This window comes from Petaurus breviceps, unplaced genomic scaffold (genome assembly GCF_028583685.1).
Source record: "Petaurus breviceps papuanus isolate PSGF00001 unplaced genomic scaffold, PetGlider_PUasm1.0 90919, whole genome shotgun sequence".
In the NCBI taxonomy this organism is placed as follows: Eukaryota; Metazoa; Chordata; class Mammalia; order Diprotodontia; family Petauridae; genus Petaurus; species Petaurus breviceps.
Window position 1 is genome coordinate 34,233,281 of NW_027187378.1, and position 13,514 is coordinate 34,246,794.

Sequence of the window (13,514 nt, forward strand, 5' to 3'; positions counted from 1 at the left end):
AAAAATGTGAAGGCAATCTAGTCCTAATACGTTTTCATTCTGCTTCTACTCCAGAGTTACTTCAAAAGTGTCATACTGAGGAGTTGTTTTATTAACATGTACACACAGAAAAAATCTGCAGTATTACACTTAGAGAAAGTGTCCAGAAAACAAACTTCTAAGGTTCCCAAATCTAATCTCTTTCTTTTGCTACCTATTGTAACTCTGTAATTGGGATACAGGCTAAGTCTTAGGGAAAGTAAGATCCATGATAGCACACATCATCTCTTATTTTCTATTACTTTTAATTTCTACAGTACAACTCTCAGGTTGTGGTTCAGTCAATTTTTCAGTTGTGTCTGACTCTTAGTGACCCCATTTAGGGTCTCTTTGGCAGAGATACTGGTGTGGTTTGCCATTTCCTTCTCCAGCTCATTTTACAGATGAGGAAACTGAGGCAAACAGTGTCAAGGGATTTGCCCAGAGTCACACAGCTAGTAAGTGTCTGAGGCCAGATTTGAACTCATGAAGATGAGCCTTCCTTTTCCCAAGCACTGTTTCCTCTAGCTGCCCTTGTTCTCAGGTTGGCTAATTCTCTTTTGGGGGCCTCAGTTTCCACATGAGTAAAGTGAGAAGGGTCAACCAGATGACTTCTTAAGGCCTCTTTTCTAGATCTAAATATCTAATCCTATGATCCTGCCTAATGAGAAGATTTCCCTTTTAATAAATAAAATCAAAATCAAGCTTGAATGCATTACTCTCTCCTGGGATAATTGCTTCTTTGGGAGTAGAGTGTCAACAATAATAACAAAAGTGATAATTAGTCATTAAACCACATACCTGAGAGATTGATCCAGCGTCATTCCTGTAAAATCAAAAAACTTAAGGTACTCTTCTGCCACCAGTTTGCTGAATTCATTGCTATAAGAAAATGAAAAAATCATCTTGGTTAATAAAATCAGCCTATTCATCTACAGATGCTTAAGCCAAAGGGTTTAGAAATACATACTTCTTCCCCAAATGCTTGGCCACGTCTGAACGCTTGAAATGATCTAGTTGGTAGAGACGCTTGGCCAGCCGTCTGGCTGCCTCCAAGTTGCTGTTTGTTCCATTGCTGAGGTTGTCAGAGGATTCTTTTTCCAGAAATTCAGTACTCCCCATTTCACAATGGGGCTCTTGATTGGACCTTTTCAGCCCAGCATTGCTGCTAGAGAAGAAGAAAATACATATATATTAAAACCTCATTTTTTACACCCAAACATTTGTAGCAGTACTTTTTTTTCATAAACAGAAACAAAGTAAAAGTCCATTAATTGGGTAATGGATTAAAAAGTTTGTGGTTCATGAATGCGATGGTATATTATTAAGCTGTTAAGAAAATATGAACTGATGACTACAGAAAAGTTGAAAAGAAGCATATGATCCAGTGAAGAGTAAAGTAGGCAAAGCCAAGAAAACAACACATACAATGACTATATAACAAAAAAGGAAAGTGTAAAGCCACCTCCACTTGCTCCTTCTGCAGAGGTGGGAGGTTCATGAGTGTAGTACATTGTATACATTTTTAGGTTTTTTTCAACATACTGATCAGTTTTGCTGCATTTCTCCTTTTAAAATATTATTTGTTATATGAAGTGGCTCTCAGGGCATGGGAAAAGGAAAGATGCTGGGGGAAGTTTTGGTGATGTAAGAAAAAAGACATTAACAAAAATTTTATTCTTAAAAAAACCTCAATTTTCTCCCTCTGCCAGAAAAATAAAATAACTAGTGAGACTTTCATGAATCAGCATACATGGGGAGAGCTAATTTATAAAAGGGCAAAGTAAGCCTATGTTTCTCTACTTATTAAAAAAATGAAAATAAGGGGCAGCTAGGTAGCACAGTGAATAGAGCACCAGCCCTGGAGTCAAGAGGACCTGAGTTCAAATCTGACCTCAGACACTTAACACAAAAACTAGCCGAGTGACCTTGGGCAAGTCACTTAACCCTTTCTGCCTCAGTATCCTCATCTGTAAAATAAGCTGGAGAAGGAAAAGGCAAACCACTCTAGCATCTTTGCCGAGAAAATCCCAAGCAGATCACAAAGAGTCAGACACAACTAAAAAGAACTGAGCAATAAACAAGAACGTATGTACCTGTATGACTTTGGGCAATTTATAGAACCTCTCTGGACTTCCATTTTCTCTTGTATATAAGAAGAGGGCTAGGCTGGAAGATTTCTGAGATCTCCTCCAGTTTTAAATCCTATGAACTCCTATAAACATACAATAAGCCACAGTTCTTCCAAAACTCATTAACCCTAATGTTTTCTCAAAAAAAAAGACAAATCCAATCAAATAAACTACTGCATACAAATTATGCAGAATACAGACCATAGCTCTTATATCTGATTCATTTTTAAATAAATAGAAATTGATTTTTAAGTCAAAGAAAAGAGAAAATAAGCCATAAGGTCCATAACAGGAAAATACACCAAAGAGTGGTCCAATGCTCATTCAGATTCCAGGATCACACAGTCAGAATTGGAAGGATGTAGCATCATAGGTGGAGGGCTAGAAGGGACCACAGGCCCTGCCCAGTACTACCCCTTCATTTTAGAGATGAAGAAACCAAAGGTCCCAAAAGGACCTCGCCAAGGTGATAGAGCTGCTTAAGAAATACAGATGAGATCGGATGTCACGCTGGCAAGGCTTGCTCCCAGTATCATGCTATCTATCTTAATGCAGCTTTGGTAGGCAGGTCAAAATCTGCAACCTCTTCTCTCAAAAGTGCAAGCAAGATATCAAAGGTGACCTACAAATATGCTTATGCATGAGTATTAGTAACGATATAAATTGTTCAGCCTGAAAACTATACAAGATTATTACTATTTTTTTAAATTTGTACAATTAATGGACCTAGAAATTCCTAGAAATGCATTCCCGTGTCCCCCCTTATGTTTCCAGCAGTGCAAAGAAGGCCCCATCACTCAGATAAACAGAAGCATTAATGAGTGCCATAAATGACTCAAATTGTTCACATTTGTGGGAAGGAGAGTAGGGAGCTGGGGTTAGGGGTTGTGTCCTGTGATGTCATTGGTGGGAGGAGCTCCTGGTTGTCAAAACTTCTAAACTTCCATCAATATAGATCAGCAATTCATATTTTTCTTTTAATTTCCAAATTTTTATTTGAATTTTATGAGTATTTCCTTCTCCTTTTCCCCATTATTATCAAATAAACAATTTTTTAAAACAGCAACATAAAGCTCTCATGACAAAAGACATAATGTAGCAAAATATATTCCTACATTTACCACGCCCAGATATGTATGTCACATTTTGTATTTTAAGTACAGCACCTCTCTGGCAGGAGAGCAGTGGGACATTCATGTGTTGCCTAGGGCACTGAGACATTAAGTGACACATCATAGAACTGGGTCATCAGAGACAAGATAAGAACCCAGGTCTCCTGACTTCAAGGCCATTTCTGTCTGCTAGGCCACTCAGGCTCCCTAAACCTAATTAAAAAGATCCTTAGGTACAGCTTACACACAATTTAGCTGCCTTTTAAACACCATCTACCCTCAGCAAAAGCACTAAAACCAATTTCTTTATCCTACACTCAATTCGCTCACATGCCAAAAGTCTCTTAACTCTTTCCAATCCAAACTCACCAAACCTACTTCACCCAATTCTCCTCATAATCTCCAGCATCAGAAATCTCCAGCAGTCTCTACCTCTTCTTGAAAAAAAGCTTCATTAAAAGGAAAAAAGGGGAGGGGGCGCACAGGGGCGTAAAGTCTCCCTTCCCAGCTTCCATCTCCTCTAATTTCAGGGTCCAACGTTTGATTCAGAAGGGTGCCTGAGGGATCAGGTGGTTGCTTTTCCACCTTTAACTATTAAGCCTCTGGAAGCATCATCAACTCACCAGCACCAGCACCAATGCCAAAAAAAACACATCCCAATGTCTAGTATGCACTCCAGCCATACTTCTGTGAAGTCAACCTTCTGAAGGTATTTGTCACACATACTCCAAGGATCTGCTGAACTCCACTGGCCTCCAGGTATTTAGTTCCCTGTGAGGTCACATTACTATGACCTCACATTCTCTGTGGATTGTTTATTGTTGGATTTATCATGTTTTCACGCCCACAATTAAAACAAAAGCTAGAACACAGGGGCCCCTGTACATCAGTAGACCCATAGACAATAGGGACCGGGCCAGGCGAACACTGGAGAAGTCAGACTGAATGATCCCTATCACCAAGAATACACTCCCTCCTCCTGTTTCCTCCAATACTCAGAACATTGTCTAGCTTAAAGAGCTAGATGCCTTTCATTCTTTACTTTATGATTTAGACTTTCCCCCCTCTTTTTTCTCTTTACTTTTCATTCCTTCCAATATATTTTTTTTTGAGTGAAATAATGCTCAACCCCTATTAGTCACTGGAACAGTGAGGGGGAATAAAAATAAAAAAGCTTCAAAAGATTCGAATCTTTTTTCCTTATGCAAAGTAAATGATCATTAGAAAAAACTGACACTGTATTACTTCCATTACCTCTCCCCCCACCTTTATTGGAACCTTCTGAAATCACAGAATAACTTAAAACAAACCTGGCTTTATTAAAATGCTTTTTTGAACCTACATAGTTCCAACTATGCAAAGAATGACCATAATTAACAATGCATCCACAAAACCTGAACACTCTATCAGAGAGAAAAAAGGATGAGCTGAACAGATGCCTTCATCTGATCCAAGGACCTCCGCAGTAATTGCTTATAATTTTTCCTGAAATACTTTATTCATTCACTCAGCAACTGTTTTTCAAAAAAGATAACTGGGTGAAAAATGGGAGATCCAATGATCTTTAAAGATACAATTCCTGCCCTCAGGGAGCATACACTCTATCTGATAGATGTAACCTACAAGAACATGCAATAATGATGTAATAAATACAGACTATGGACTATCACTAATGCAGAATACTACGTAATAAGATTATAAAGAACATGCAAAGTGCCATGCAAAGGTACAAGGAAAGAAAACTTGGGGATAGGGGAGAAGGGGTCATGGAAGGGGTAGAATTTAAGCTTGGCCCAAAATTTCAACATGATAGCAAGACAAAGAAAACAGACAGGGCAAAGACAAAGAAACATGTGTCAGATGGATATGAGGGCCAGTTTAGTTAGATTTTAAGGCAAATTAAGAGGAACTGTGTGAGATAAAGCTGGAAAGAGAGCCAGTTACATTATGGAAGGCCTTGAACGGCCAGTTAAAAAGTTTAAACTTTATTTGCTAGGCAATAAAAAATCCTAGTTAAATTGTACTTCAATTCGAGTGGGTTCAACAATCATTCACAAAATGCCAACAAAGGGTCCCTGGACTAGCTCCCATAAAGGCCTGTTTTCACAACTAATCAAGTTACCAATATTTTTCCCCTTACAGTCTAATATAAATTCTTGTTTATACTTGACCCATTGCTTGTTTTCAACGGTTTCTGTAATACAGACCTTAAGCCTTCCTTAGTTAATTTCTTAGGATGCCAAGCCTAGATTTACTATATCAACACCTCTGGCCCCAAGGGCCTCATTTCCCATTCCAAAAAAAAAAAAATATCTAATTTTAATCTTACCCTTAGATCACACTCCCCTCTATTTATAATTTTGATTTCTATTTTCTTTTGTTTGTTTTTTCTTCGTGAGTTTCTCAACAAAGTCTCTCCAATTGTTAGGGACTGTAATAGCAGTCTGATTATTTCTGATTATTACAACAAAATGGGTACAGAAAATGGAGCATTATTTATCATTTCAAACTTGCTTTGAACCATAAATCTTCATTCTGCTGATCTTTCAATAAAACTGGGCTAATCCAAGAATCAAGCTGCTGAGCCAAAGTATTTATTTACTGGTTGATTCTGCATGTGATACTTTTGTGTTCTATGCTAGTCACATAAAAAAGGTAAAAACTGGAGCCCTTGAGTCCATCATGCCAGGAAACAATTACTTCAATTCTTAAATATCCAGGATTTCTTTAGTGTGAATTCTCCTTCCACCAATGCAAATTATTACCCTCTCCTAACGGAGGAAACAGTCTTCATAATTTGCAATGACAGAAGAAAAATTCATCAGAAACTGACCAATCTTCTCCAAAAATGGCTAGTTTTGTTGATAGAAAACAGATATCATATTGGATGCTTAGTTCATGTAGTTCATGTGTTCTCCTGTATTGCAGCACCTGCCTATCTTGGTACAGTTATTAGCTGACAGTCTTGTAGAAGCCAGGCTCACCTCTGCAGAACCAGGAGCCCTCAGAACAGACTTTCAGTGGTGGTGGCTCTCTCCTCATCTCTACTGCTCATAATCCTTTTTCTTCCTTCAAGACTCATCTCCAGTCCCTCCAGGAAATTTTCCCCAAAATTTCTGTTCAATTAATCTATCAATAAACATTTGTTTACTGCCTACTATGTGCCAGGCACTGTGGTAAACACCAGGGATACAAAAAAAAGACAGTTCTCAACTCCAAGGAGTTTAACTGGGAAGATAATATGCAAACAAATATGTACAAACAAGTTGAAAAGAGGTTAGAGAGAAATAATGAACAGAAGGAAGACACTAAAATTAAGAGGTGTGAGGAAAGGCTTCCTGTAAAAGATGGGATTTTAGTTGGAACTTAAAGAAAGCCAAGGAAGTCAGCAGGCAGAGTGGAAGAGGCAGAGTGCTCCAGACAGAGAAAATGTCCTGAGCCCTGGAGACAGAATGTTACTGGATTGAAGAGTACATGGTGGGGAATAGGGTTTCAAAAGGTAAGAGGTGGCTAGGTTATAAAGGGTTTTGAATACCAAACAGAGAATTTTTTATTTGATCCTGGAGGTAATAGGGACCCACCAGAGTTTACAGAGTGGGACTGGGGTGGGAGTTAGAAAACGTCATTGGATTTGGCAACTAAGCCATCAGTGGTAACTTTGGAGAGAAAAGTTTCATTTGGACTGATAAGGCTGGAAGTAGAATTTTAAAAGGTTTAGAAGAAAGTGAGAGAAAGTGGAAGTACCTATAGTAGATGGCCTCTTAAAAGAATCTAGCTACAAAGGGCAAGAAAGATAAAGGAAGATAGTTAGCTGGGATGGAAAGAAGAATTTTTTTCAAGGATGAGGGAGATATAGGCATGACTTCAGGAAGAAGGGAATGAACCAGTAGACAGAAAAGGATGAAAATAAGTGAGAACAGGAATGACAGGAAGAGTCAGGATGGAATAGGATTTTGTTGACCAGACAGAAGGGTTAACCTTGGTAAGGAGGAAGGCCATCTCAATATATGAGACAGAGATAAAGGGGAAAATGGTGGCAGGAGACATGAGTGATGTGAGGTAGGGAAAGGAGGAAGAGAGCTCACCTCAAATTTTTTTTCTGTAAAATATAAAGCAAAGTTCTCCTTTGAGAGGGTGGGCCAGGGGAATTCTAAGGAGGAATGAAAAGGTTTGCAAGCTCTTCTGTCCAGAGTGGGAGACTGAGTTGATAAGAGAGATGAAGAAGCACCTAGCAGCAGTGAGAGTGCAGCTAAGGTTGTAAAACATAAATGTGTAAGGGATCTAGTCACGATGGTTACATAATTTTCTCTACCTTTGTTCTCTATTGTTCCATGTTGAGGCAAAGGCAGTGAATGGTAGGAGTGATCCAAACCTAACACCTGGCAGGGCATGACTGGCAAAAATGATAAGGAGGCTGGGTATTCAAGAGAGGACACTGTACACTGTAGAGTTAAATTGGTACGTCAAGGGGTCAAGATAGAGAAAAGAGAGAGAGTGGCTCGTGCAGGGAGATAATCTGGAAGGAAACTAAGACACCAAGGAATTAGAGGTCATGATGCAGATGAAGAGCAGGGTGTGCAAGGGAAGGGAGAAGGGTGATACAGGAATTTTAGAATTCTTGAACAGGAAGTGGGCACATTTGTGGGTGATGGCATAAGATCAAGGGCATGACCATCTTTCGGTGTGCCTGAGGTGGGATGGAGAAACAAGTCGAGAAGTCCAGGTTAGGACTAAGTAGTTAAGATTTTTGAGGGAGTCAATATGTGTGTTGAAATTCCCCAGTATGAAAGGAGTTGAGGAGAAGAAAAACATATGTAGCTCACTGAAGAAAAAGGGAGAGGACACCCGAGAGCTACCAGGATTTTCATTTGGTGGCAGATATGAAAGCACGAACCTCAAAGGAAGTGAGGCTACTGAGTGATGGAGGTAGGAGGAAAAGCTAGAATTTCTGCAATGAAGAACAAGAAATATTAGAGCTTTTACTGCCTTGAGCAATGACTCAAGAGGAATCAGAGAAAGTACAGTATTAGAGAAAATAGGCAGGAAGGTTGTGTCATCTAGGGGGTGGGAAGGTTTTAGAAATAGCTAATAAACAGAATAAGTGGGAGAAGGAAAGGTTTGGAAGACTGGGAAATTTGCTGTTTATGGTATAGGCATTCCATGGGGGAAACTGAATGGGCTGGATGGTGGACTGAAACTTTGAGGTAGAAAGGTTGAAGGGGGTAGGAATGTTAAGGTGGATAAGAATAAGGAATTGGCTGGTAACAGTGGGGAATGGGTTTTGGATGATGACCTACAGTTGTTGAGAATCACTGGAAAGTGAAGGTCTGAGAATGTCCATCTTTAAGTAGAAAGGAGGTTGGAGACTGGGTTCAGCGAAGCAAAGAATAAAATGGGAAGCACACGGTCAATAAGAGGCCCAATTCATTACTCATCTTTTCTCCAAAGACTAGAGATGAGGCAGGAAAGGGCACATCCAGAGATCAAAGTCGAGCCTTCACAAGAAGGGAAAGATGTCCCCTTCCCCAGCAACGTTCTTCTTCCTTTTCCCTTAAAAGACAAATTCGGCAGGAGATGGAAGGTCTAAAGTCAAAGTGAAGGCTGCTCCTCCTTGCACCAGAGTTTCTTCACATCTCAGGTGGGATATCAGGAGGGCAGCAGGAAGTAAAAGTTGCTTTGAGTTGGTACAGATGGAAGCTATTGCTTTGGGACAGAAAGACGATGTTGATACAAGTCCCTTAATGCCTTCCCTCGGGAGACACAGCATGCCTGCAACAGTTTCATTTCTTTCTAATTTTACTTTTGTATTTGTTTTTTACTCAAAAAAAGGGCTACAAGACCGAGGAACATTTTTGGACCTTGCTAAAGGTAGGTAGAAAACTCTTAAATCTATTATGCATGGTTAAAGACAGTTCCGAACACCATTATCACTGAAACTTTAAAAAGACTGTGATATATGCCACCTTCAATACATCAGACTTCCCTGAAACAAGACAGAAAACACTGTCTGCTCTGCATCTTGACACATGCTAATCAGAACTGTCCTCCTCCCTCTTCCCCCCCCCCCCAGGGACAGACGGTTGACAAGCAGATGAATGCATTCACAAAATGCAACCATAGGGTGGCGCCAAAGTCACTACCAATTTGGATATACATCTAGTTGTGTCTTTTTTTTAATTGACAAGCCGATGAATACATTTTTAAAAAAATGCAACCACAAGGTGGCGCCCAAGTCGCTACTAATTTGGATGTGCAATCTGGTTTTGGCTTGTTTTTTGCTCTGTGCATTTATGAAAAGGCAAAGATTTGCTTACCTAGTATTTTGCAACTGAAAAAGTTTAGTCTTGAGTAAAATATGTGCACACAAGTTCTTGAATTTGTGGACCACTCAGATCCACCTGCTGTCTTGACAAAGCTAATCATTTCCTAGGTCTATAATAGTTGTTGTTTGTCTTTCTTCCTAGAACAGGACCACATCAGGGAGGTGATCCCATGACTTGCAAGTGAATTGGATTTAAGTGAGGCAGGGGCTGTGCAAAGTCACCAGCCTTACTATCTCCTCCAGAGCCATCTGGGTCCTAGTGGTAAGATATAAATCAGGACAACTAGAGATGGTCCCTGCAATTCATTCAGTGAAGAACTTACTGCCCAATGCTTTCAGCCACAACAGGCAGGCTTTATCACTGGCATAACCAAAGTTTTGATGCTGATTAAAATGTTTTATTATTATATTATGTTAATATCAGTGGACTCAACCCTATTATTACCAAGAAGGGATTGAGGAGATGTTATATGTTAAAATAATTTCATATTTGGCAAATACTCCTTAAATAACATTCAGAATCTTTCTACACTTTCATGTTGAGCTCAAAAGGATTAGGAGCTTTTATCAAAGCTTAAATTAACACTTGACAATGGCTGGGCTATTAAATTTTGCATATCTCTAATAGTGTATCTCCAGATTATGTATCCCTGGCTCAATCTGTTTATTAGTTGCTATAATATCAATGAATGGTAGTAGTGTAATAAATCTGGCCAATCTGCCTCTTCTCTTTCTCTGATTCCCTAATCAAACAGGATCACACTGATACTCATTTTCAGTACTAAGATCACACAGAGATAATCTTAGAATTTAGAGTAATCATAAAAACCAACTTCCTTATGGTACAGATTAAATAACTGAACCCTACAAAGATATGGTGACTTGCCTAAAGTGACAAAGATAAGGAACAGAAAAAAAAAATTTAAACCCAGGCCCTCTGACTAGAAATCATTAGAGAAGAAACTCTCAACTCCCATAAAACATTGTTCATACTCACACTTCTCTATAATAGTAATTTTATTTTGGTGTATATTTCACTTTACTTTAGAGAGATTATAAACTCCTTGCAGGAAGGGTCTATGTTTTAAAAATCTTCCTTATATCCTCCACAGCCAATATAATACCTTTTAATAATGACTTAATTTGCTGCTCAATTATTTACATTTACTCCTAGTTAACATGAAATATCTTTTTAAAATATTGCTCTCTACCACAGGTGGTATACTGGATAGAGCACCAGGTCTGGAAGACCTAAATTCAAATCTAGCCTCAGACACACACACTGGCTGTGTGACTCTGGGCAAATCACTTCAATTTCCTCATCTGCAAAATGGGGATATTAATATCACCTGCCTGTGAGGTGTAAAGATAAAAGGAGATAATATCAAAGTGATTAGCATATTGTAGATACCGCATAAATATTTACTATTTTATTTTCATTTATTTAGCTTTCTAGTATTTATTTTGTTATATAAATGTTTATTGTTAAATATTATCTAATATTATTAACATAAGCTCTTATCCTGTATCAGCAACTACTTATTAGACATTTCCAACTCAAAATCCTGCAGGCAGCGGTTCAATCAAAATTCATTATAATTACCCCTTGAGTAACACCCTTCTCCAAATTTCCCTGCTTCTGTTGGGGGTTCTACTAGCCTACCAATCACTCAGGTTTATGGCTTTGGAGTCGTATTTGATTCTTCTCTCTCCCACTTCATATATTTTATGTCCATGATTTTTTGACATGTTATTTTCCCCAGTAGACTGTGAGGTCCTGGAGGGGAAGGATTCGTTTTATACCTTTCTCTGTATACCTAGTACTTATCAAACAGTAAGCACTTAATAAATGCTTGATGATTGTTGATCTGTTAATTCATCAGTCATTCCTGATAAGTACTAGGGAAGTACTCTAAGTACTACAGTACACAGAGGTTGAGAATGATAAGAATCATATTGCTAGCAAGTATCAGAGGCAGGATTTGAAACCAAATGATGCTATACCCAATATTCTATCTACTATAGTTACACCAAACTATTCCCTCTTCCTCCTTCCATCTCCCCCTACATGCTCATACACACACACACACACACACACACCATCATACTTATTATAATTCTTATAATATATACATATATGTATATATACATATATATTTTATAATATATAAACAAAACAGTTTGGAAGTTCCCTTGCCAAATTACTAAAGGATTCTCCAGTACTTCATGTTTTTTATGGTCTAAGTTCTTGGGCTATCAGTAAATAGAAAAAAAATTAGCAAATAATGTATTTAGCTATAAGCCTATGAACTTACCCAGGTTCATGGCTCATACCTCTGTTTTAGACTAAAATTCAAATGTTTGTTTAAACAGGGGTCTGTTGCGTTTATTATCACTATTAATATTAGTTTAACCCCAACAAGAGAAAGTACTTGAACTTTACAAGTACACTGAAGAAGTGTGTGCTTCCTCAAGGGAGCTAGCTGGCAGTCAACATTCTTATAAAATGGCAGTTCTCTGCAAGGCTAGGTTTTACTTAGTCATAAAAGATTATCCCGACCATTAAACAGAGAAATTAAGGGGTACTTATGCCAGAATGACAAACTGGATGCTAGTGAATGAGTTGGCAGTTGTTCCCGTGGAGCTCCCAGACCTTAGTCAATTAAGTCTTTAGATACTTAAGAATGGTCATGAGAGTATGCAGGGGTAATATTGTACAAGGGTACGTATGATTTTAAGTTGTAAAATAAATCCACTTGTGTTCTTTAGGAAATTCTATGGTCCTCTATACTATGGCCAGAGCAAAACCATGATGCTGAGATATGGAGACGCATACTTCACTCATAACTTAGGCTGTATTTACATGGAGGATGGGGAGGATCAGATTCTGACAGCTCGAATATGAGGGGTCATAACAACTGACAACAACGATAATTAGCATTTATATAGTGCCTTAAAGGTTTGCCAAGCATTTCTCATGTGTTATTTGATTTAAGGGAACATGCCTCACAGAGGTCATGATAAAAAATAATACTCCCCTTTGTAAAAGCTTTCTGCAGTGCACAGAGTACTTTCTCATAATCATCCAGTGAGGGCTAGGTCTTGTAAGTATTATTATCACATTTTAAAGAAATAAAAGTTTAAGAGGTCTAAGTTTCTTCCAGTGTAAATTTAGAAGGGTGGGGAACCTGGGGCCACACAAGTGGCCTTGAAGCCACAGGTTCCCCACCCCTGATGATCTCTAGTCTTTTAACTCCGTAATTCTAGGATTGTAACTTGGCCATAATCACAGTGGTTTGGACCTGGGGGGAGGGAGGAGAAAGCAAAGCATAAAAGTTTCTACTATGGGCCAGGCACTGTGCTAAGTGCTTTACAAATTATATCTCATCAGATTCTCACAACAACTACGGGAGGTAGGTATGGGAAACAGGTATGATTACTATCTTTATTTTACATTTGAGGAAACTGAGGCAGAAATGGGTTAAGTGACTTGTCCAAGGTCAAATGGCTAGTATCAGGTCAAATCTGAACGTAGATCTTCCTGATACCGAGTCAAGCTCTCTTTCTACTATACCACCTAGCTGCCTCAAAAACCATTATTCAAACACAGGTTTTCTGACCTCAATGCGCCATACTACCTCCAATACTGTTGCTGTTTTTAAAGGGATTTCTGACTGTTAAAAAACATACACAAAACTGCTAAGTCAACTACAATACATCTTTTCCACTTAAACTCATTTCAAGTTCCTTTACCAACAAAAATGCGGCTATAAATCACAAAAGGACACAGAGTCCAAGAACGACACTCACCAAATGCTTCAAGGGCAGCTACCCTGCCTGGTACCTGGACAGGCCATCTCCAGCTGGTGCTTTTTTCTATAATGGCTTGGTTGGAGAGAAGTAGGCTAATGTCCCTCCAGCCAGGAAGAC

The 13,514-nt window shown here is 38.8% G+C and overlaps 1 protein-coding gene across 16 annotated transcripts in view; it reads right to left on the bottom strand.

The window, feature by feature from the left end:
* Window positions 1-13,514, bottom strand: part of PSD3 (pleckstrin and Sec7 domain containing 3) — an 804,858-nt gene that overhangs the window by 339,853 nt on the left and 451,491 nt on the right. For 14 of the 16 annotated variants that reach the window (XM_069075744.1, XM_069075743.1, XM_069075745.1 and 11 more), the window contains 2 exons: window positions 989-1,186; window positions 820-900 (listed from right to left, as the gene is read on the bottom strand). In XM_069075744.1, the coding sequence (XP_068931845.1) occupies window positions 820-900; window positions 989-1,186 (279 nt within the window). The remainder of the gene's footprint in view (window positions 1-819; window positions 901-988; window positions 1,187-13,514) is intronic. The other 2 variants (XM_069075746.1, XM_069075749.1) reach the window with 1 other exon arrangement.